We start from the raw sequence: 23,519 nt of genomic DNA, 5'->3' as shown, positions 1-23,519 counted from the left end.
TATTGTATGCCACTTGTGAATCCTCAATGATGATCGATGCTCGTTTCTTTCAATTACACGATTCGACCAAATGTCCTTTGAATCACTTTGCAACCGATGCGTTGACTTCTATTTTTTTTTTTTTGCACCTGAAGCTAATTATAGTGACAAGTTGGTGAAAAAAGTCATGTGAAACTGTGCACAGAGTGGGACGTCACATCCCAAACACTCGCTCCAATGCAGGAACACAAGATCCGCGCACTATGAATAAATAGCTAAATCCTCATGTGTAGTCACACTTTGAAGTGATTGTATTTAAATGTATCCTAGCCTATCCGTTGTTTGTGTGTAGATGAAAGTAAAGAACATTTAAGAAGAGCAACGATGAAGACACCGCCAGGGTCTGGGCAGATTTAAACAAGTGAATTTATGAATCAAGAATGACCAATGGTAAGTGGCTATCGCCTTGCCTAGCTAGCTATACACCTTTATTAATACTTGCGATTAAATTTCAACTCCTGTCAAAAGCAATACAATGTTAGCGAAGTTTCTAAATGTCATCCTCCTTGATAGTGTTGTTTATTATAGTAAATATGAACAACGTACCATCTGACTGCGCGTCTCCCGGTACTTCCAGGCTATGAAGTAGCCTCAGACACTGTATTTATACGTCCTCCTTATGTATCGTCTCCCTGACACTCATTTGGAAACAGAAATTTAAGGATTTAGCGGAATAAGGGAGAAGGCATGGTCGCGTTTACAGGAATTTTGGATTACACCCGCCATTCCTGTCATTGTATTCAAACTCAAATTCGTTTTTCATAGAGAAATAATGCTAACGTTCGATTTTTTTCAACCATAATTATTGATTTCAACCTTTTAACCTAGTTTTTGATCCGTCTCTATAATGTTAAACCAACGTACTCTCAGCCACTTGCAGGCTGGAGCAGATAAGCCCTTGGGTTACAAACTGAAATATTGAGTGTCATACTCTCGGCTACAGCTTATCAAATCACTCTAGTTCTGGACATTGATCTCAGATTTCTTCTCTATCTATCCCCCTTTACACCATCTTACACGTTTCCCTCTCTCACTCTCACACACACACACACACACACACACACACACACACACACACACACACACACACACACACACACACACACACACACACACACACACAGCCTCTTATTTGCATCATTCTTCTTTCTCCTTTTCTTCTTCCTGTAGTCTCCTCCTGTTACAGACATAAGACATCGGAGCAGATCGTGTACGACTACAAAAGCCTTGTGAAAGTTTTTCTCGACAATGCTGACACATATTTGAGGGTAAGACACTTGCTGGTTTCACAGACCTTATTCATTAAGCGGCCTACAAGCGACACGGGTTTGGGGAACTGAATGGGGAAATCCACATTTTGTTACATCCTTGACACTGGTATTATTCAGAATATCGAATAGAGTTCGACAAATAACATAACTAAAGACGACAATTAGGCGGTTTCAATTGTGTCAATATGTTTGCACATTTTCTTAAGTCTAGTGTTGTTTGCAACTTCAACTATTGTACTGTGTCAGTAAAGTAATGAAGTGGGGCCTGAGTTTAAATCCATTTGATTTAGTAGTCTCTCACACACTCCGCTCTAGCACTGCTGCAATCAGCCTCTCCGTCTGGTTGCTCCTGCTTTTGTATGCATGTGCCAGTGGTTCACAAGAAGGCACGTAGAGACTAGAGAGTAGGTTTACTTCTGATGCCTTTAACCTCTTTTGGTACTGAGTACAGTGCTTAAAAATGTAGAAGAGAAGGTAAGGACGAATGCTATATTTATTGGAAATTATTATAGAGATAAACATTGTTGTACATTTTAAATGACGCCTATATATAGGTGTAGTGCATGTATAGTATCTGGATGTAGTTGTGCTTACCGCATCACTTTTTTCTTCTAGGAAAGCAATATAAGCATTGACTGCAAAGAGTCGACACCTAACCCACAAAACCAGGTATCGATATAGTCCATTATGTTGTATTCCTTGGTTGAAACTTGGACCACACAACTCCCGGGCTCATCGATCTTTAGACGCCATTGGTTATTCTATGGATAGAATAACCAATATAGAATATATTGGTTATTCTAGAATAGATAGTTTTTTTAAGAGAACCTCGATGGAATTGTGTAGTTTTGAAGAGCAAAACATAAACCTCCCAGCTTAGCTATCTGTCAACTTAAAAATTGTAAAATGGGTGGGTTTCACAATTATTATTTTATCTATAGCCCATTTTCTATCTGAGAAAACAAAATGTTGAGCAATGCTAACTGACTACTTTAATATATATTGAAATCAGGCTAAACTTTCTGGGCTGGGTTTCAAGTTGTGTTTGAGAGCTCCTGGGCTGTTGACATGAGTATGATAATTAATTTAAGTTTATAAGGGTATATATTATGATCTTTTAGAAGATTTTACCAAATGTGAATAAATACAATATGGCTGAAATATTATGGTATTCGGTAGTACTTAATTTTCTTGGATTATACACATAATCATTCATTCATATGAATGATTCAACCACAGTTAGACGCCTTATTGTTTTTAGTTAGTACATTTGTAACACAACTTTTATTGTGTTAATTATTTTTCTTGTGTTTTCGACAGACCATTAAGAATATAGTCTGCAGAATGCATCGATGGGAGGTGTCCTTCAAAGTTGTCCTTCAAAGGCTGGTGGAGACGGTCCTGGAAACGGGGGAGTGCGAATGTGGCAATCGCACGGTGAGAGACCACTCATAAACCCAATCCCATTTCTACCCCTTACCCCTTCCACGTACCCCTCCCCCCTTCAAAACAAGGGGGAGGGGTAAGAGGTAGAAATTGGATCGGGCCATAGCCTGCTGTCAGACAAAGGCCGTAGCACCTACCAGGGCTGGGAGGGAAATTCACCTAAACTGGATTATTCAATGGGATCTGGCTGTGTGAGGATAGATTTCCACCTCCATATTCATAATAAGCAGATTCAGGTCTAGCCCCTTAATCCCAACCATCAGCTAATATAAATACATACATTCTTGCGTGTATTTCTATCAGCTGCACTCTGTCCCAGCCCCCCCACAATCAATTCATATGTGCACTTAAATAGATGTGGAGTAGATCTGATTGATAGACTCAATCAATCATAAACAAAAATCCTGTGAACAAGAAAGAGGCATGTTTTGACAATGTTCGTATACTCGTAATTAGTATAAGCTTTACCGTTATCTTAAAGGCAGAAGGTTTACTCAGCCTAAATGCTGAGTGTTTAGCATTTGTATAGTTTTTCAATAACGGGTCCTACTGAATATTTCCAGCTATCTCTGTTCAAGGTAAATAAATGTGTAAATTTCATAATAATTTTCATAGAACAAGCTTCTGTGCAATATACTATTATACAGATAAAATCATGTGTTTTATAATAGTTCATATACAATTCTCTGAATGTTGGCTGGCTGATATATCATTGAGACATCATGTTATGACTAGTTGGGAAAAATGTTCCTGTGAAAGGGACCGCATGCTCATTGTAGTCTCTCAGGTATTTCTGTGAGTAAAGCTCTGCTTAATTGTCACCTGATGGAAGTGAAGTTGTGCAGTGTGGTTATACACACCGAAACGCCAACCTGAATATCCGGATGGGCCCATTAGGCTAGCTGACAGCTGAATATGATCAAAGGTTTAGATTATCCAAACTAAAAGGACACAATCTATCTCTCCCCTGGCAGTTGAGCAGGACATGGTTGAAATCATTCAGATAAATGTTGAGTAACTGACTCAAGTCTGATCCCATTCTGTCCTAACATAATACAACCAACGTAGTTGGATGACTCCGTTCCCCAAGAATAATAATAATAAGGTTTTCCCATGGTGCCTCCACCTCTCAAGACGTCTTATCAGCAATTCTCTCCAATATATATCCACCGTGTCTTAACGGCTTAAATGTTACTTGTTGTTGTAAGACTCCATTCGTCAACATACAAGCTGACCAAGCATGCTCTTTAATGTTGCTCTGCCATGGCCCTGACCAGTCCAGGGGCTGGAGAAGGGGACATGCTGTCGAGTCCTGGTTACTATTTTTAGCTCAGACAACAGAAACATCAGAACATTACATGGTTCAAATATTTGGTTTTGCATTGTCATTGTTTTCATTGAGTGGGATTTTTAAGAGTCCAGATACCCCTCCCCCACCCCTTAAAAGGGAAAATAAATATTTTTACGTTAAATATGTTCTGATACTTCGGTTTTGACCTCGGAAGCGAAACTAGAAATGGCCAAAATGGGATAGGAACCAAGGCCTTAAAAGCTTTTTTACCCGATGTTTTTACACAAGTTCTCCCACTCTCAAACCTAGTCAACACTTTGTATGTGTCAATTCCATCAAAGGGCCTCTCTCATCCCTGTCCCACATCTCATATCTTCGAAGGATAATAATTGGCAGGAATGTTGGCAGGCAGGTTGGAATATGTTACACTTCCTGTTGGCTGAGCAGCCTGTGACTCATTGGATTTGCAACATGCCCACTCCCTTAACGCCACCACCACCAGTTTTTAGTGCCAATCAAAGCAGCACAGTCCTCACATGGTGCAGTGCTTTACCTAGCAGTGCTTTGCAACTATCATTGTATGATCCCATCAGTGCACTACGAACGGACAATAACTAATAACGGAAAATAACAGGCTTCGGAAGTTAGCAAGTACATCATTTTCCGATAGCAGGACACCCCGTCTGGGTTTATTCCACTTTTACCACAGTTACTAACAAGGATTAGATACAAGTTTCTTGCATGTATGTTCATTTTTTGTAATCGATTTACTTAGCTGAAATTAAAATAATCTTTGTGGTTCTTTGAGTGTCGATTTTTCATGTCATGGTAATTGGTAGATCGTTTTGGTTGACCGTTGTTTCGGAAACGTTTAAAGGGAGAGGTGTGCCCTTATTGAAAAATAATGCCCTCTTTGAACGTTGTTGACAATCAGGATAAAGTAGGTTTTACACCATGCTGTTGTGTAAACAGTAGAACACAATCATCTTTAAATACCTGGAAATATCTTTCAAGTATTTAAAGAACACTATGCGGACACAACAGGGGAATATTGTAATTTCTGATGATTAAAAAGAACAATAACAGTGTTCCATTACTGGAAGGTGGTTTATTCCTTGTATGACCAACACTGCCTTGGTCTTTCGGTTACGCTTCAATGTCAACACGTTTATTGTTGTAGAACAGTATAATAACCACGTGTACCGTTTACTCTCCCCTGCCCAGGCCAAAGCAACCCGATCTCCGTCGACGCGCCGGAATCTATGCAAAGTCAAGTTACTTCTGAGTTCCATGAGGAACATCTACGAGAGTGTTTGTGCACAGTCATCTCACCGTAACTCCGAGGTAGCGACCTCTGTAACGACTATGTGAGACTATTCCTGTCCTGTATAAGCCAAGAAAAACTTCTCAGAAGAGGAAACTTCACTTCAGCTATCCTGTCAAATGGCTTCATTACCCACTTGCTGCCGTGTGTGTGTGTGTGTGTGTGTGTGTGTGTGTGTGTGTGTGTGTGTGTGTGTGTGTGTGTGTGTGTGTGTGTGTGTGTGTGTGTGAGAAAGGGGAGCTGCAGGGTAGCCTTTTAAAACCAAGCAATCACATGAAAAAATGAATATGCTAACTTCAAGTGAAAGTTTGAAGTGACTTTCAGGGAGTAGCGGAGGGAATTTCGAAAAGTCGTGTCTATATCAAAATGGGAAATGATGTAGCAGTTTCTTGTGGAAACTTTTGCACCTTTACTTTCGCTTTATGCATCTTTGCACATTTACTTTCGCTTTGTTCAGAAAGGAACACTAAGGCAAGTCTGGGCATGTGTGGATTTGCCAAATATGCCTGTCATTATGCGCCTCAGGATCTATACCAAACTGGTGCAATTATCATATTCCGTGATAAAATGTGATAACTTTAGCGTAAAAAACATCAAAATCAGACGGCCATGTTTTGGCCTGATGTTTGTTTTTGTGCTTTGATTAATGCCTTTTTCTGTGCAGAGATCAATCGATTTCACGCCGTCTTAAAACGGCATGAAGAAGGCTTTCAGAGCATGTAGTACGTAAGATTTATTTAAATAATTTCAAATAAAGTTACTCATGTGTTAAACAGGAAAGTAATGCAGGACAAAAAGTGTTATTTTGAAATTCGCGATTTCAACTGATTAGATCATGCAAAAGTAAGGAAACAAACTCACAGCTTGCCAAATGTTAGACCAGAGGTTAATAGGGAAACATTACTTTTGTAACCTGTGAAATTCAAAAAATGTGTAAATATAATTTTGTATAACTAGCTAAATGGCATTGATGTCTACAATTCCAATAAATATACATAAGCTTTTGTCTAATGTGCATTCTCAATTAAAAAAACAGTAATTACATTCTGGTTTCTGGGGAGTATGTTTAGAAGCAAATTAACAGTGTACTTTGAAATAGGTTGAAAAGCAGGACTGCGAATGAGCCAACAAGGTTAAAAGTCATTGTTCCTTTAAGGCATCTTTCGTCTGTCCTCATTAAGTTGTAGAAAACATGCTGTTGGCAGATGATGGGAACACATCCAACTCTCTATAAATCTCAATCATCCGGCTGTACAAAGCAACAAGTACGCTATTAGCTATACAAGTACGCTATCAGCTGTACATACAAAACCAAGCAACCCTGTAACCTTGATTCCCATGTGTATTTTCCTACATTTATTTGCATTTGCATTGCAAAGCTCAAATGCAGTATTAACACACAAAACCTGTATACGTGATATACATTGTTTCAGGGTGTTTTATTGACGAACGTACACAGTAATAATTGCAAGACCGTACTCTATAATACATGAAACATAGTGAACAGTCTTTTGGGAGTGTTTGGTTACGTGCAGAAGGATACGGGCGGAGGGATGACCCCGGTATTCAAAAACAGATGACAGAGGCGTCTAATGACACAACGGCAAATTATCCGCTTAAAAAGGGAGATAAAACCATAAACAGCATTGCGTTTCTTTTCCTTCAGGCCCTCTTAATTGTTCACAAGTACTACTTAATGTTCACTAGAAACCCATAAGGAAACGCATCTATTGTTTGCAATCTGGAAAAAATATATAAATTTGATAAAGAACTACAAAATGTTGTATTTTCAATGCAAATCAGGTTCACACACTTGCATTCCATCTGCGACCAGTAATTTTCCATCCATCTGAATGTTTTCCACCCTTGTCCACATGAACACAAAAAACTAAATGATTGATAGTTATGCCATGAGCAAAGTTTCCTATAGCAACCACACTGTTCCGTTTATGATAAATAATGAAGCTTAAAATCGAACAGTTGAAGTCCTTAAAGACATAGCAGTAGCATATAGCACTACTAGCACAAACTGGAAGTTGAAATCCTTAAAGACATAGCACTAGCATGTAGCACTAGCTGTCGCGATGATGGGGTTGAAGTCCTTAAAGACGTTGCACTAGCACATAGCAGTAGCCCTGTCTGGATGATGGGGTTGAAGTCCTTAAAGGGACTTAGCACCAGCACATAGCAGTAGCCCTGTCTGGATGATGGGGTTGAAGTCCTTAAAGGGACTTAGCACTAGCATGTGTCGCCTCAGTGGAGCAGTGAGCACCATTTATATTAGGTTTGCAAATGCAAATCAGGAACAACAAAAGACCTGGGCCATTGGATAATTTAATTATAAACACACTTGTTCCCTTCAATACTGATTCAGGTGAAAATACTGATTCAGCCAAACAACACATATTATTGTGATGTTTGGCATTGGGCAAAATGGTTTCCATACAAATCCACAAACTGAACCTCACCACATAACCAAATGGAAAACAATATTAAAAGAATATTAAAATAAATAACCTACCTAAATTGCTTGAAATTTGCAGAACATAATGGGAAGATAGCTATTTGAGATATGTTACAATTAAAAAAACTGTAGAAGCTTAACATGAAAACTCTCAAAGCAAAAAATATTTTCACGTAGCACTGACAAATACGCACAAGGAAAGGTTCGAAACACAGTCCTACAGATAACGCTGTCATTTCTTCACAGTTAAAAGTGGTCAGTGGTCGATCACAGATCACTTCAACAGGAACCTATTCTTCTAGTGAGGAGGACAGGGTCCCTGTGGAATTGCAGTGGTCCCTTGGCTTTGCTGCATACTCTGGGTGGAATCCACCGGCCAAATCACACACCCACATAAGAGAGAAGGGGGGGGGGGGGGCATCTAGCGTTCTGATACAAAGTCCTTGGCAGCGGCACCAACCGAAGTACGCACACTCTGCTCCTTACTAGCAGTACAGCAAAGGTGTCACACACACATCTTCACATGCACATCCGTCTGACGCCACATTCGCAGCAGAACTTGGCCGTCTCCACGGGGTATTTGGTGCCGCAGTCGTTACAGAAGCTACCCTTGGCGCCGCCGTCCAAGTCGTTGTCCCCGACAACTTCTTGCCTGAATGGGGGGGGGGGGGGAGACGCTCGAGTGAGAATGACACAGGCCTGGGGGTGTATGTGTATATATAAACACAGGCGGCATTCGAGAAAGATGTTTTCAGTAGACAGCTGTCAGTTCACCTCGGGTCCATGTCATTTCTCAGACGCTCCATTGTTCCAACCTCTCGTCGTTTTTCCGGACTCCTCCGGCGGCGGAGCAGCGGGAGGAGTCCAGCCGGAGGAGTCCGCATATGACCGAGAGGTCGGAACAATGGAGCATCGGAGAAATGACATGGACCCGAGGTGAACTGACAGGTGTCCCGCATACGGCAACAATCCGTTTCTCCTCCATGTAGCGTTTCAATCTTGACTTCAGAGTCAAAGCCAAATTTCCTTCTCCACCATGGCCGAGATAACCCCCACTACGAGTCTTTGTTGTGGAAGTACCAGAGAGTCAGAGAACCCGACACCGTCTTTAAGATTCATAATATCAGAGAATATCCCCGTCAGTTCGGTCGCGGCGCAATGAATGAATAAAGACGTATACACGTCAGAAGAAAATAACTTTTATTTTGACAGATGTGACCGAAGTTACTACTTTACAACATTGTTGATGACCAACGTTTAGGAAAACATGTACTTTTAATTCATGCTTTGGTGAAGTCGAAGCGTAGTGTGTACTGAATGCATGTAGATGATGTTTGGGGGTTTCCCTATATAGGGGGTAATAATGGCATGACACCGGCTTCCTCAATCTTCTGCGTCACCTTTTTAAATAAATCGCTGTTTCTCGTTTTCTGACGGCGACAACCATAAACATATAAACACATAATTCAATATTTATATTTATAAAGAAATAAGAATTGTTTATATGTCTATGGCGACAACAACACAACTACCGTCTCCTTCTACTTCCGGCTCACGTCCCCCTGCCACAAGATCTCGAGCATGCACAGAACGCGAAATCAGACCCTAGTTTCCATGCAGGTAGAAACCGGATTATGATCAAGTTATCTAGTGTTCTTATATGATCTCGCTTGCCCGTTCATGTAAGATTTTGGTCTGAAGTAAATTGGGTAAAGGTGTTAACATGCATTTTAAAAGTCCGGTTGAGGTCTTATTCCTTTCTTTATCTGATAATAACTGCATGTAAACGCAAAGTGTGGGTTGAATATGAAACTTACGAAACACCACATTTGGGAATTGTAAACAGGCTGTCACTTACTGCAATTGTAATCAGGCAGTCCCTTATTGACAGTGTAATTTAATGTAAAGTAACGGTAAGCGGAACTAAACACATACAATTATTTCTGATATGAATGTTGACATTCTGTCGGTAAAAACGTTCAAAATCCAAGTAAAAAAAATAAATATAAGGAGACCTTGATTAATCAATTTGTATTAATCGCGTTAAAATAAAATTGCGTTAACGCGAAATTAACGCGTTAACTTGCCCGGCCCTAACACACACACACACACACACACACACACACACACACACACACACACACACACACACACACACACACACACACACACACACACACACACACACACACACACACACACACACACACACACACACACACACAAAACAGTATAGTGTCTATACACACACAAGAGCCAACACAAGGGGGCAGTGTGTAAAGAAAATGTATAGTATGCCCTTAATTTCTTTAAATAACCCCGCTTGCATTTCATATATTGGTTGCCGTCCGAATGAAAAAACAAAAAAATACTTTAAAGTAAATGGCAGTTCCCTAGCTTTGAGGTAAACCTATGAGGCGTTGAAGCCCTACCTCGAGTAGGAGCTGTCCGCCTTCCTCCTGTACAGCCCGCTGGGCGCCGCGCTCTTGGCCGGGCCGTAGCCCACTGGCCGGCTCTTCATCCCCACCCTGGCTCATGGATATCAAGGGAGAGGGACGGTTAGAAACAAGACAATTTCAGTTTGATGACTCTTAAGAGAGCAATGGGTACTTGGCAGCGGCCCCAGTTAATTCAGGGGTGGGGAAACCGTTTAGCAAATCCATGTTGCGCAACGAAAACGAGTCCAGTTGTACTAGAACATTTACAAACGGCTGAATAATGTTACCATTGATTTGCTACTTACTTTCATACAATTACCCTGACCTGCCAATTGCCTAGCTGCCCCTTGCTCTTTAACACATAGTTAGTCTCAGAGGGCTTCACAGGTGCACAAAAAGGCACACCCAAACATTGAGTCTTCTTAAAGGGCTCAGGGCCAAGTATTGCATGCACGGTTTCACAGTTTGCTTGTACGGATTAATGGGAAGAGGAGAAGAAACATTGATTTGACAATACAAAGCCAGAATTCCTATGCTATTCATGAGTATTATGAATAGTAGACCAACCCAATCGTTTGATGCCATTGACAGTGTTGTGAATGACAAAAACAACTCAACGACATTGATAGTTGAGTGACACGTAAACAAATGCACACTAGTACACACACGAAAAAGATACAAAAGCATAACAGACTCTTTCAGGAACGGAACAGTAGTTAAATACGCTCTGGGGTTGGATTTAGTACATTTCCATATTAATCCAGGTCAAAACGAAAGGAAACAAGTCACACACCATGTAGTAAACAAGGTCAGGTTGCAGCCACTTGGTTAGTTTCCAATAACCAGTAACCGATTCCAACTTAGGCAAGACACCATAAATGCCAAGCAACTGGTTTAGAGCGAGGGTGAGTGAGTGAGTGGTCAAATTGATCAAATTACAAATTAATATACCAACTTCAAGTGTGTGTGTGTGTGTGTGTGTGTGTGTGTGTGTGTGTGTGTGTGTGTGTGTGTGTGTGTGTGTACCAACCCTGATGGAGGACTCGTGAGGGCGGACAGGCTGCTCCTCGCTATACTGGAGGAGGGCTTACTAGATGGGATTCCTGTGTGAAGAAAGACCCCACAGAGAGTGCTGACATGAGAACCTGGGCCAACACTGGCCTCCGGATCCAAGCAGTCGTTGACTCCATAAACACATTTGGCCCCAATTATGCTGGGAATTGAAGGAGATTGGTGCCCAAAATTTTAACATAAAGTAAACATCCTGCAAGGGGGAGGAGGAATGCTGTGGGGGAAGAAATGGCCCTTATTTCCCACCACACTGATCCAGCATCAAGCCTTTGCACAGGTGGCTATACACGTTAGAAACCCATTTTCTGAAGCATTTTATTTCTCTGGAAACAAACTCTAAATTGGTGAGGAGATTATCTAAATCTATTGTTAAGTTGCATGTTAACTAATGGTGGATTCAATGATTCGTTTCCGTGACCCAGTTCGCCACGAGGAGTCGTTCGCGAATCGTTTGTTCGTTCAGTCGAGTTTCCGGTAGCACTGACTCCACTGAGTCTGACTGACTCAGCTGAGAACCGTGCAATGGGGTCCATTCCATGATGCGATTTACCGCTACCGGAAACCAGGCTGAACGAACATACGATTCGTGAACTCGACTGAACGTGGAGGAGTCGTTCGCGATTCAGCCTAGTTTCCGGTAACGGTGAATCGCATCATGGAATGCACGCCATTGCACGGCTCTCAGCTGAGTCAGTCAGACTCAGTGGAGTCAGTGCTACCGGAAACTCGTTCGTTCGTTCAGTCGAGTTTCCGGTGAATCGAATGGTGAACGAGACGACCGAACGAACGAGAGAGACGAACCGGTTCAGTTCGTTCGTCCTAAAGACTCGGTCATTCGAACCGGTTCGCGAACGAACGAGCCAACACTAATGTTAACGACTGCGCGTGCGCGGGAAGAGTTGTTGCTGTTCTTTGTGTGAATAATGGCGGCGACCATGGTTGTGCATGTAAAATGCTAACGTTCAGTAAAAGTTTAAACTCGATCAACTGTCGTTGTGGTCATTGATTAACATCAGTAGCAGAGGATGGTTGCTGCTGGGAATTACTAAGTACCGCCACCGTTTGACGAGAAGACGTCATACGAAAGCTGGAAAAATTAGATTGCAATATGGAGACTCGTCACCGAACTGGATGAAAAGCAAGCCTTGGCAGTTGCCTTGTCGCTAAAGGGGAGAGCCAAGGCTAGTGCTCTAAGAAATTGCTGCTGGCGACTTAAATTCCGACACGGGAATGACTGCACTCATGACTAAATGGGACTTGGTGTTTTTGAAAGAAGAAAAGGACCGGCAGTACGAGGCTTACACTGAGTTCGACCGGATAGCTAGGGGAAGCGGTACTTCAATGGTGGATTACATCATCGAATTTTGAACATCGCTACAACAACCTCCGTAAGTTTAAAATGGAACTTCCGGATGCAGTGTTAGCCTTCAAGCTACTAGATACTGCGGGACTTAATGTGAAAGATAAGCAGTTGGCGCTTACAGCTTGCCCGAGCGTCTCTTTTATTGACGTGAAATCAGCCTTAAAATGAATTTTCGGCGATAACGTTACACCACCACAAGATGGCAGCAGTGCGTTGCGAATGAGTGAAGATGCTGCCTACTACACGAGATACACAGGCAGGGAGACGGGAGAGACGGGAGAATAGGTCAAACTTGCAACCGTTACAAACGGTGTTTCAGGGCACAAACCCACTCGACCAAGATGGGAGGAGAACAAGATGTGCAGTATGCCAGAATACTTATCACTGGGCAAAGGATTATCCAAACAAAAGGAATATGTAAAACTTACAAAGGATGAAGGGATAAAAAATGATGTTGAAGAATGCAACATTACTTTGTTTTCAAACGTTTTATCTGACACAGAAATCTTCATGGTGGAGGCTTTGGGATCAGCTGTGATTGACACAGCCTGTACAAGAACTGTGTGTGGAGAAAAATGGCTTGATGATTACATCAGTGAACTGCCACAGAGTGAGTTACAAAAGGTTAGTGACAAACGGAGTACAACACCTTTTAGATTTGGTGATGGGAAAGTGGTCCACTCCACGAGGAAAGTGATTATTCCAGCCAAGATAGGACGCACTAAATGCAAAATCGAAACAGAAGTTGTCCCTGCAGATATACCCATGCTTTTAAGCAAGACTTCGTTAAAAAGAGCAAGTGCAGTTTTAGACATTGCGCACAACAAAGCGACATCTTCAGGACATTATTGTGTGAACTTGAGAGATGATAGTGACGCAGAGGAAGGTGAGACCCAAACACTAGATGAGGATGAAGTTCTCACTGTGGCAGAAAACATGACAACGAAGGAAAAAAAACAGTCCTGGTGAAACTGCATAGACAATTTGGACATGCTTCAGTTGAAAGACTACACAAACTACTGGCCTGTGCAGGTAATAATGATGAGGAAAGCAACACCATACTCAAAGACATTGTAAAGAACTGTGAAACATGCATCAGGTACAGCAAACCAAAACGCAAGCCAGTGGGGGGTTTGCCCATGGCATCAACTTACAATGAAACTATTGCTGTGGACTTCCATGAGCTTGAACCGGGAGTGTGGCATCTCCATGCTATTGATCACTTCAGTATTATCACCACGAAAAAAAAACAGGGAGATAGTGAAGCACTTTATTCACTGCTGGATAAGTATCCATGGTCCTCCGCGAAGGTTATTCGGTGATAATGGAGGTGAATTCAACGACGAAGAAATGAGGGACATGGCTGAAAGGTTTAACATTGAAGTGAAAACCACTGCAGCGTACAGCCCATGGAGCAACGGCCTAGTAGAAAGGCATAATCAAACCCTGACTGACATTTTGATGAAAGTCAAGAAAGACAACCAATGTGACTGGAAGATAGCCCTGGATTGGGCCTTGATGGCAAAAAACTCGATGCACAATGTACATGGTTACAGCCCCTACCAGCTAGTGTTAGGGCAGAACCCAAATCTGCCTTCAATCCTTACCGATAAGCCTCCAGCTCTGGAAACAAGTTTGAATACTTGGGTAGCCCAACACATCACAACATTACATGCATCAAGGAGAGTGTTTACAGAAGCCGAATGCTCTGAGAGGATCCGAAGAGCCCTTCGCAAACAACTCCGGAGAACTCTAAGAGAGTAGACTGTAACGAGTGGAAAGGTCCAGGTGTAGTCATCGGCCAAGATGGTGTGCTGATTTTTGTTAGACATGGGGGAACCTATATTCGAGTGCACCAGTCTAGGCTGAGAAAAGTGGAACAGCCAGAGCTGGAAGAAAATAAAAGGGGAGATCATATAATTGAAAAGGAAAAACTTACAATGACACCAGCAGTTGTACTCAATGATCATAACTATGAGAGGGACAATGAATTACAGGAAGTGGAACCTACAAATGATGAACACCTTGTTGCTGAGGATAAAACTGAACCCCCAAATGCATCAGTACATCCTGGAGGGGGTGATCTCGATCAACCTGTCGCGTTGCAGATAAACTCAACCGCTTGTTGAGTTTATCTTGTGAAGGCCTGAGGCTGAAAGCTGGACAGTTGGTTCAATACACAGACAATGAAAGTGGCCAAAAATTCTAAGCCGGGCAGGAAAGGCCACTGGAAAACACAAAAACTGTTATAATGTGCAGTACAGTGAGCCTGAGGAAACTGATGGCACAACAAGGGCATGGCTTAGGACAAATTAAAGATCTTCAAGTTATTCTGTCTTGAGCATGCCAAGGTATGTACTGGTTACAATGTGGATAACATTGATAGTGGATGATGATGCTTTCATACCTGCCAAACACAATGAACTCAGCAACTGGAGAAAAAATGATGTATTTGAAAAGGTGAAAGATGAGGGTCAGAAATGCATCTCAACAAGGTGGGTGTGCACACTCAAGGAAACACCTGATGGCATTGTACCTAAAGCCAGACTAGTTGCAAGAGGCTTTGAAGAAAGAAACACATAAGACCTTCCCAAAGACTCGCCTACATGTGCTTCAGAATCTCTAAAGATGATCATGGCTGTCATATGTCAAAATAAATGGCTGCTGAACTCCATGGACATTAAAGCAGCCTTTTTACAAGGTAAAGAGTTGACCCGAAATGTCTACATTCGCCCACCCCAAGAAGCACAGAGCAAAGGAACTGTATGGAAGTTGAAAAAATGTGTTTATGGCCTTAAAGATGCTTCTTTGTACAGGTACAATAAAGTGAAAGACACTATGCAGCAGTTGGGAGTTACTGTGTCAAAAGTTGATCCAGCAGTATTCTACTGGCTGGATGATTCCTGTAATGTAATGGGGGTCCTTGCAGCTCATGTGGATGACTTTATCTGGGCTGGTTCACATGCGTTCTCATCACCCAATTGAAAGATGCTTTTCAAGTTGGACATGAAGAACACCACAGCTTCAGCTACATTGGAATGCAGGTTAATTCCCTGAAGGATGAGATACAAGTGCAACAAAGTACATATATAAAAAGTCTTCTTGACATGCTTAAATCAAAGATTGGCCAGATATTGTGCGTAGCAAGACAGAGCAGACCCGACATAATGTGTGACATATACATTTTGGCATCCAACACAAAGTATGCTACTGTCCAGACCCTGCACTGTGCAAACAAACTCATCAGAAAACTAAAATCAGAAGAGGTGATCTTGAGGTTTCAGTACTTGGGAGAAAACTGTTCCCTCAAACTAGTCGTGTTCAGTGATTCCTCAATGGGGAACCTTGCAGATGGATGAACACAGGGTGGACATTTTATCATGCTTATGGGAGAAGGTGGGAAGTTTTCACCAATATGCTGGCAGTCAAAACGCATCAGGAGAGTTGTACGGAGTATGTTAGCAGGAGAGACATTGGCACTTGCAGATGGGATTGACAGTGCACTTTATCTAGCTACTATCTACTCAGAGCTTACTACTGGATAATCATTCTCTTCTTGATGCTGTCAAGTCTACAAAGCCTGTCACGGAAAAGAGACTCCGCCTCGAAATCAGCAGTATTAAGGAGCTCATGGACTCTGGAGCTGTTCAGCAGATCATGTGGTCACCTACCAAGCAACAGCTTGCTAACTGCTTGACGAAGACAGGGACTTCTGCACTAAATCTGCTGAGGGCCCTCAGCGAAGGTATAATGCATCTTAAAGGCTAAATGATCTTGACAATAGACTACAGGCACAGGTTGGTCATTAAAACTGTCATTTAATCACACCCATTTAGCTGTTGTAGGTTTAAAAGATAACCTATGTTGATGTCCTATTTCTTGGACAGTGTTACACTGAAATGTTCTTAGGTTTGAAAAATGTTCTTAGTTAAAAAAAAAGAAAATCTTTAAAGAAAAAGCGGAGATTGTTAAGTTGCATGTTAACGACTGCGCGTGCGCGGGAAGAGTTGTTGCTGTTCTTTGTATATTTTGTATATAATATTGCCGTTGGACATGGTTGTGCATGTACCGTAATTTTCGGACTACAAGCCACACCTTTTTTCCCATTTTTCGATTCTGCGGCTTATCAATCAATCAATTTTTTATATTTTTACAGCTAACGGCCACTAGGGGACCTCCTAAATCTATGGATATTACAGGTTACAGTCCACCTACTTTAACTCTATGGGCTCTATGACCGGTCCACGCCCCCCCACCTTTAAGAGGCGGGCTCCAGCAGGAAAAGCTGGAGGCCGGAAAAGAGTGAGACAGGTAGCGCGCAAAAGTAAAAGTGGAACCGAGAGTGGTACGAGAGACAGAACGAGAGCAAGACAGACATTACGAGAGCGAGACAGCCATCTCTTTTCTGACAATCCCCTCTGTGCACGAACCCTTACATATGGTAATTAGGGCTGGCCCGAATTATTCGAATATTCGAATACTCGTTCGGAAAATGAGTATTCAAAGCTTAAATCAGTATTCTGAGCTTTGTTTTTTTGTTCCACGTACGTGATGTTACCAGAGCAAGGGAGGCAAACTATAAGCGTCAGCGACACCAAGCAGAGAAGTGAGAGAGGTGGAGGAAGAATAGATATCTTGTTTCCCTTTACTTTAAAACACATTAGCGGGATCTCGGGAGGAAAAGTAATGCTTAGCGAAATGCTAACCTTAGCTTAGTTGTTTGTTTACGTTCGCTGTACAGCGCCGCGCCAATCAACTGTGACTGGCTTGCTGCAGAGTGTGAGCGTCTTGGGAATACCCGGTCAATATAATGGATATAATATGGACACATAAGACAATCGATATTCGGTATTTGTTATGAATTTATTGTACAAATATTGTACAAAAAGTATTCCTGGAAAGATACACGTTCCAGGATGAATTGAAAAGCTCCCGTAAGGGCTGAGATGGCAGAGGACATCTGATTTGGAGGTTTTATTAATGTTGTTTTTGATGGTGTTTTTTTCTGGAACGAGTATTCGAATATTCGCTCGGAAAAACCAACGAGTATTCGAAGCCTGAAAAATGGCATTCGAGCAAGCCCTAATGGTAATTAAACATTAAAACACGTGCGGTTTATAGTCCAGTGCGGCTTATACATGTACACATCATTCAATTTAGCTGCTGCGGCTTATACTCCGGTGCGCCTTATAGTGCGGAAAATACGGTAATATGCTAACGTTTAGTAAAAGTTTAAACTCGATCAACTGTCGTTGTGGTCATTGATTAAAATCTATCACAACAGGAAGAGCAATGTCTTAACAAACATAGTTGTGAGAAAAAAACAGCCATCCCTGGGAGAAGAAGGACACACATGCAATGCCTTCTGGGCTTCCTGACATAAACTAACACCATCATCCTACTCTGACAAGAGAATAATGGGTAGCGAGAGAGAGAAAACAATCGAAACAAACTGACTTGGCTTGTGTTCATGTGTGCGTTCATTCTTACAAAAGGGTTCTAGTGACACCGTTTCAACACGGACAAGACATGCCCACTACAGTTAGTTGCCAGGCAACGTTACACAACAGTAACCAACAGACTAAACATTGTTCAGAGGCACTTTTTCATTCAAAGAAAAACACGAGATGAGTGGAATCTGAGCTCTGGGGCCCAAGTGATGAATCACAATGTTTCCTACCAGAGATCTGTCCAGAGCCAGAGCGCTGTGGTAGACGAGAGGACACAGGTTGAACCGCTGGAGACGGCGACGCCATCAGGCCCGCCTTCTTCACTGGAGCGGAGAGCTTAGACTGCAGAGGGGATACAAGAGAGAGACACACATAGAGAGAGAGAGAGAGAGATACACAGAGAGAGACACAGAGAGAGAGACAGAGACACAGACAGAGAGAAAGAGAAACACAGAGAGATAGACACAGAAACAGAGAGAGAGAGACACAGACAGACAGATAGACAGACAGACGGACGTATAGAGAGTGAGTGCAAGGAGGAAAGGAAGAGAGAAAAATGCAGAGATAGAGGAAGAGACAGATATATGAGGACCAAGACAAGTGAGAGGGAGAGAGGATTGGGGAGATTTTATTCTATTATGTCTAAAGCTTAGTGTTTACAACGATTCCATTTCCTTTCCCACATTTCATCAATGCAATCAGACACAGTTGTGGTTTGGTTTTCGATGTCTCACTTCTCTTCCAGAGAACTGTAATGTGTGTAGACAAGCTGTGACAAAAAAAATGGTTGCTGAGACTTTTGAGGCTGGCTAACTGTGACTGGCTGCTATGGTGATATGCAGTATCTTTTCTGGCCCTTATTGTTGTTGTACCTGTTGAAGTGATAAGGATATTTCTAGTGTGGTTATTTTGGTTTATATTGGCGGTTTGAGGCAGTGTTATTACTCCAGATCAGATTACTATGTGATGTTCTCTTATCGGTTGGGCTACTACATTGTAATCCAACCTTCTCACACGCTGTTATACACATACACACAGCTGTTTTCATTAACGCACAACTTGCAGTCCCTAACAGTTGCTATGGCTTAGATTTCAGAGAGCAAAAAATAGCAAAAGAGAGCAAGATTTTGAAACTAAACATCCCAAAGAATGTTACCAAACGTTTCTCAGCCATTAAGAAGTGTTGCATTTCAGGCACCTGTGATTGACAAGCAAGATGAATTGCTTAGAAATGACAGACTTGACAGTGAAATGCTCACAGAGCGTTTCACTGTTAAGTGAGCATTTCACTCATTATTAGCTGATTTTGAACGGATAAGGCCTACAGTCAAATAATATTATAAAACGTACACCTAACCTACAGCACCTTCACTGCTCGCGTGCGTGTGTGTTTTCGTGCGTGCATGCGTCTTACCTGCGTGCGAGGGGGGGTTTTCTTCACCTCCGCTGCCGCCGCCGCCACTGCCTTGGCCTTGGGCATGCGTGCCGCCTTTTCGCGGCAGAACTGGATGTGACGATCGGCGGCATTCTGCCCGAACCTCCGCTGGCAGTGAGGACACTGTATGTAGTCTGAGTAAAGGCAACAGACAACATCAGAACTGAGGGCAAACACATGGTAGGAACCCATGAACGGCACACTTCACCCATCGTTCAAATGAACCGCTGCAACGCCGACATTTAGAACTAAACATTGTAGATATCATAGGTAAGATAACCATAATAAAAAATAAATAAACTCTGTTCCTAGAATACAGCTAAATGCATCACGTGTAGGGCTGCACGATGATGGAAAAAAAAAAATAATGGTACTGCGATTATATATTTATCGTTGTGTAATGATTGTGGTGATTTAGTAGGGGAGTGTATCTGCATAGATCCCTTTTGAACCCCTCTCGTATGGGGCAACACTGGCAAAGGCATCCAAAATAGGTTTTTCTTTGGCTTTGCATGGCATTCAGATTTGGTTTTGCACTCAGTGAGGTGCGAGCGTGGTGGTGAATTAAATGTGAAACAACTGCTTTGGTTGTCTGATCATCGACTGATCAACATGATCAGTGATCGGCGGTTCGCTATGCATACTTTTTTAATACGAGTAAGTAATAAAAATTACTGTATGTATCAGGCCTGTATCACGATTTATATATATCGTGCAGCCCTTTCACGGTGCCATGTTGAGATGTGCACCTATTCAAGCCAGAGACATTAGCCTCTATTGTGACCAATAACCCGATCCTCATCATCATCATCATCACTTAAAGGAGTGAGCCCGGTCTCCTAGTGACCTGGGTCGTAGGTGGGCGGGGGGGGTGGTGGCAGGGGGCCCCCCTCCTTCATGACCTGTGTGATGCCCTTGGCCGCCCGTATGGTGGCGATGAAGTCCTCATGTTTCTTGCGCCAGTTGGATGGCTTCTTTGGGGGCGGATCCTGCTTGAGGGTGGTGGTGGTGGTGGTGGGGGGGGGGGGGGGTAAAGGGGAGAGGTTGGTTGGCGCCATAAGCAGTATAGAATTGTGGTCTGGACAGTCGCTTAAAAATATATTTTTCCATAGCAACTCTATTAAACAACTTATTTTATGTAAGGAGCTGACTGGCGGTGAGATTCAGATTACACAATGAAAGTGACAATCCTTGTGTGTAACCATAAGACAGAGAGTGACGCACTGGCAGCTAAGGGCGCACTCACACTAGGCTATCTGCACCGTGCCCAAGTCCGTTTGACACCCGCCTATACAAATATTTTATATAAATATAACGGTTATGTATATATTTGTTATTACTGCAACTTTCTGTGCCCTTCCCTTATTGATGCCCCCTTTTAAAGTGTTGCATAAGTGTTGCATATCCTGAGCGTAGTATTCTTTTTACATTGTAATCTATCCAAAAACAATGTGAATTTACTGAAATAATCGTCTATGTCAAATGTTTGTTAATTTGCCAAATTAGATTAAAAGCACCCTGACCCAAAAAAAGTTTATTTCATTAAATTGAGTCATTCGGTTCAGTAGGAATGGTAGATCATTTTGATGTCATCATTAATTGCCATACGTTTGACCATCTTGATTGATTGTCAATGATACTATTCCTTATATCACTCTAAGCCTTGTAATTTATGCACTTCATATAAAAAGATTGTGTAACCATATATGGATGCCGTTTTCGATTTCATCCAGTATTTTCCTCATGCATCTTTAATAACCCGGTTTTAACTGCTGAGGTGTAGTCTCACCTTTGCTTTGAGGTTTTTGATGGGTTTGAGGGTGGAGATGTCTGTGCCCTCTGCCCTCTGTCTACTGGAGTCAAAAGTCTTCCTCTTCTTTGTTGCGGACTTCTGACATATAGGAATGTGTTTCTTCTGCATGGGTGAAACATAAGATAGTTAGAGGACAGAACAGGTAGTTGAAATGATACATCATCCGCGCTTGGCTTTTATATATATTTTTTATTAGATTGAGGAATTGCTTCTTGCAATCACAGCATGAAAGTTGCTAATGGATCTTTGACATACACTCACATTAAAAACGGATTAATACCGAGCATTAGAAGTAATGATGATTGTGGTGTGTGTGTGTGTGTGTGTGTGAGTGTGTGTGTGCAGGGGCGTTGCGAGGTAGTGTGGGGGCCCCAAGCAAGAATTCTTAGGGGGCCGATTGTTGACGGGGGGGGGGGGGGGGGGGGTTCGGAGCGATTGTTGACGGGGGGGTGTTCGGAGCGATTGTATTTTTTTTGGGGGGGGGGCTTTTGGGGGCCCTAGTAGTGGCCCGGGGCCCCAAGCAATTGCCTGGTATGCCTAATGGGACGCGGCGCCTCTGTGTGTGTGTGTGTGTGTGTGTGTGTGTGTGTGTGTGTGTGTGTGTGTGTGTGTGTGTGTGTGTGTGTTTGAGGGGCTGGCATCTTGTGCTTGACAGTCATTTTGGAAAATGTCGACTTATTCTCTATGAATAGCCTCTTTCTGTGAACCCCCGTTGTACTGTCATGTTTTATTATTTTTACCAAGACTTTGGGAAAGAAGCTTCTTCCACAGATGTTACAGGGAGTAAGTTCCTCAGCCGCCGGAGTTTCTCCATCTGTATTGAACGAACAATACACATTGTACAACACACAAATAAACACACACAAATATGTACCATGTAAAAATGTACGTGCGAGTAATTTAATCGCTGATTACCATATGTGGCGTTAAACTTCGAAAGTCCTCAATCGCTAAATAATTCCGATTTCTTTTGTCCTTTTTTGTATTCTTTGGCTGGACAGAAACACAGGTATACCAGCCTGCTAGCTGCAGCCTTAGCTTCAGTCTAGCGAATCTAGCTAACATGGACAGAGACAGCATCACGCCCAGTCATCCCGAGCTAGCGGTATCCTCAGTAGCCAACTCTTCCCGAAAGAACAGGTGACGAAATTGAACATTTGCAATGGCTATGCAAAGTAGCCATGGCTACTGTATTGTAGCCCTATGGCTACAATATGGAAGCCATGGCTACTTTGAGGCATATGCTACAATAGGGCAACGTTGCTTCCCCTCTCACCTTCAAATTCCTCCATCACCTCGGTTTCGGTGTGTAGCTGAAGCTGCCACTAGCAACTGGCTCGTCTTGAACGCCGCCCCACGTACCAACATCCCGGTGTTTCATTGGCTGTTCATTTGAAACGTGTAAAAAACGGGGTGTGTTGTTTTTCATTTTGACCACATGGGGGCGAGTGGGAGGCGACCACGCAAGCGTTCGAGAGAACCACTTCACAAAAATAAAATACAGGCCAATGGCCTATATTAAGGCGTTGCCTACCTGTCATCGGCACTTTGATTTTTCAGTTATTGAAAGGCCAGGTTCCTTATTGACCACTCTAACGTCGTATTGCTATTTGCACAACCACAAAAACAAGGTATAGTTTGCATGCACACACAGGCTACACAAAAAAAGTCTTTGTCTCCATGTAACATCGTGACTATTCAGCTTTAGGGTTAGGTATCAATGGTTGTAGATTATGTATTGTTCTGCTATGCAACAGAATAACTGAATTTAGTATTCATGGTGAGATTTCTGTGATCATTATAAAAGGCATTGGGTAGCCTAAAGCAATGATTCACAACTTGTGGGTGCTGAACCATTAGAAGAGCATTGGGTTAGGGTTTGAGTGGGTTGAAGAGCATATACCAAACCTAAATCTTTAGAAAGAAGCCCATGAATTAACTCATTAAATGCGTTTTAATATCAATTCATGTTTCTAAAATGTGTATTTTAATAATTGTATTTAGCCCCAATTGAGCAAAGAAAGATTTTTGTGTGCTCAATGTTAACAGCAGTTTACTTGAAGGCATTCATTTCTTGACTATTGAAAATAAATTGCCTATTGTAAATAAATATT

The 23,519-nt window shown here is 42.2% G+C and overlaps 3 protein-coding genes across 5 annotated transcripts in view; 1 reads left to right on the top strand and 2 right to left on the bottom strand.

Annotated features, from left to right (window-relative positions):
* The window catches only part of bco1 (beta-carotene oxygenase 1), a 68,776-nt gene that overhangs the window by 19,337 nt on the left and 25,920 nt on the right, over positions 1–23,519 (bottom strand). The gene's annotated exons all lie outside the window — the stretch shown is intronic.
* On the bottom strand, positions 6,792–22,825 carry zc2hc1a (zinc finger, C2HC-type containing 1A). 2 transcript variants are annotated; one of them, XM_060044876.1, is made up of 9 exons: positions 22,682–22,825; positions 22,146–22,219; positions 21,382–21,507; positions 20,440–20,584; positions 19,572–19,726; positions 18,388–18,499; positions 11,304–11,376; positions 10,268–10,363; positions 6,792–8,487 (listed from the first exon to the last, which is right to left on the bottom strand). In XM_060044876.1, the coding sequence occupies exons 1-9, from the start codon at positions 22,695–22,697 to the stop codon at positions 8,355–8,357; spliced, it is 930 nt and encodes a 309-aa protein (XP_059900859.1). In that variant the 5' UTR covers positions 22,698–22,825; the 3' UTR covers positions 6,792–8,354. The 2 variants fall into 2 exon arrangements, with proteins under 2 accessions (XP_059900859.1, XP_059900860.1); XM_060044877.1 differs by having other exon boundaries at positions 20,440–20,581.
* LOC132452319 (cAMP-dependent protein kinase inhibitor alpha-like) overlaps positions 16,360–23,519 on the top strand; it is a 12,488-nt gene continuing 5,328 nt past the window's right edge. Inside the window, exon 1 of one of the 2 annotated variants that reach the window (XM_060044883.1) lies at positions 16,360–16,452. The gene's annotated coding sequence lies outside the window, so the exon portion shown is untranslated. Of the gene's footprint in view, positions 16,505–23,519 lie in introns of both variants that reach the window. The other variant, XM_060044882.1, reaches the window with a different exon arrangement.

The sequence above is a fragment of the Gadus macrocephalus genome, chromosome 23 (assembly GCF_031168955.1).
Source record: "Gadus macrocephalus chromosome 23, ASM3116895v1".
NCBI classification, from domain to species: Eukaryota; Metazoa; Chordata; class Actinopteri; order Gadiformes; family Gadidae; genus Gadus; species Gadus macrocephalus.
Note: the sequence above shows the minus strand (reverse complement) of the source record. Positions and strands in the feature narration are given on the sequence as shown.

Coding starts and splice junctions, on each gene's coding strand:
- zc2hc1a (XM_060044876.1), bottom strand. Junction 18,500..19,571: donor AAACCCCCCCTCGCACGCAG/GTAAGACGCATG, acceptor TCCCCTCTGCAG/TCTAAGCTCTCCGCTCCAGT. Junction 8,488..10,267: donor GCGGACAGCTCCTACTCGAG/GTAGGGCTTCAA, acceptor CCCCCCATTCAG/GCAAGAAGTTGTCGGGGACA.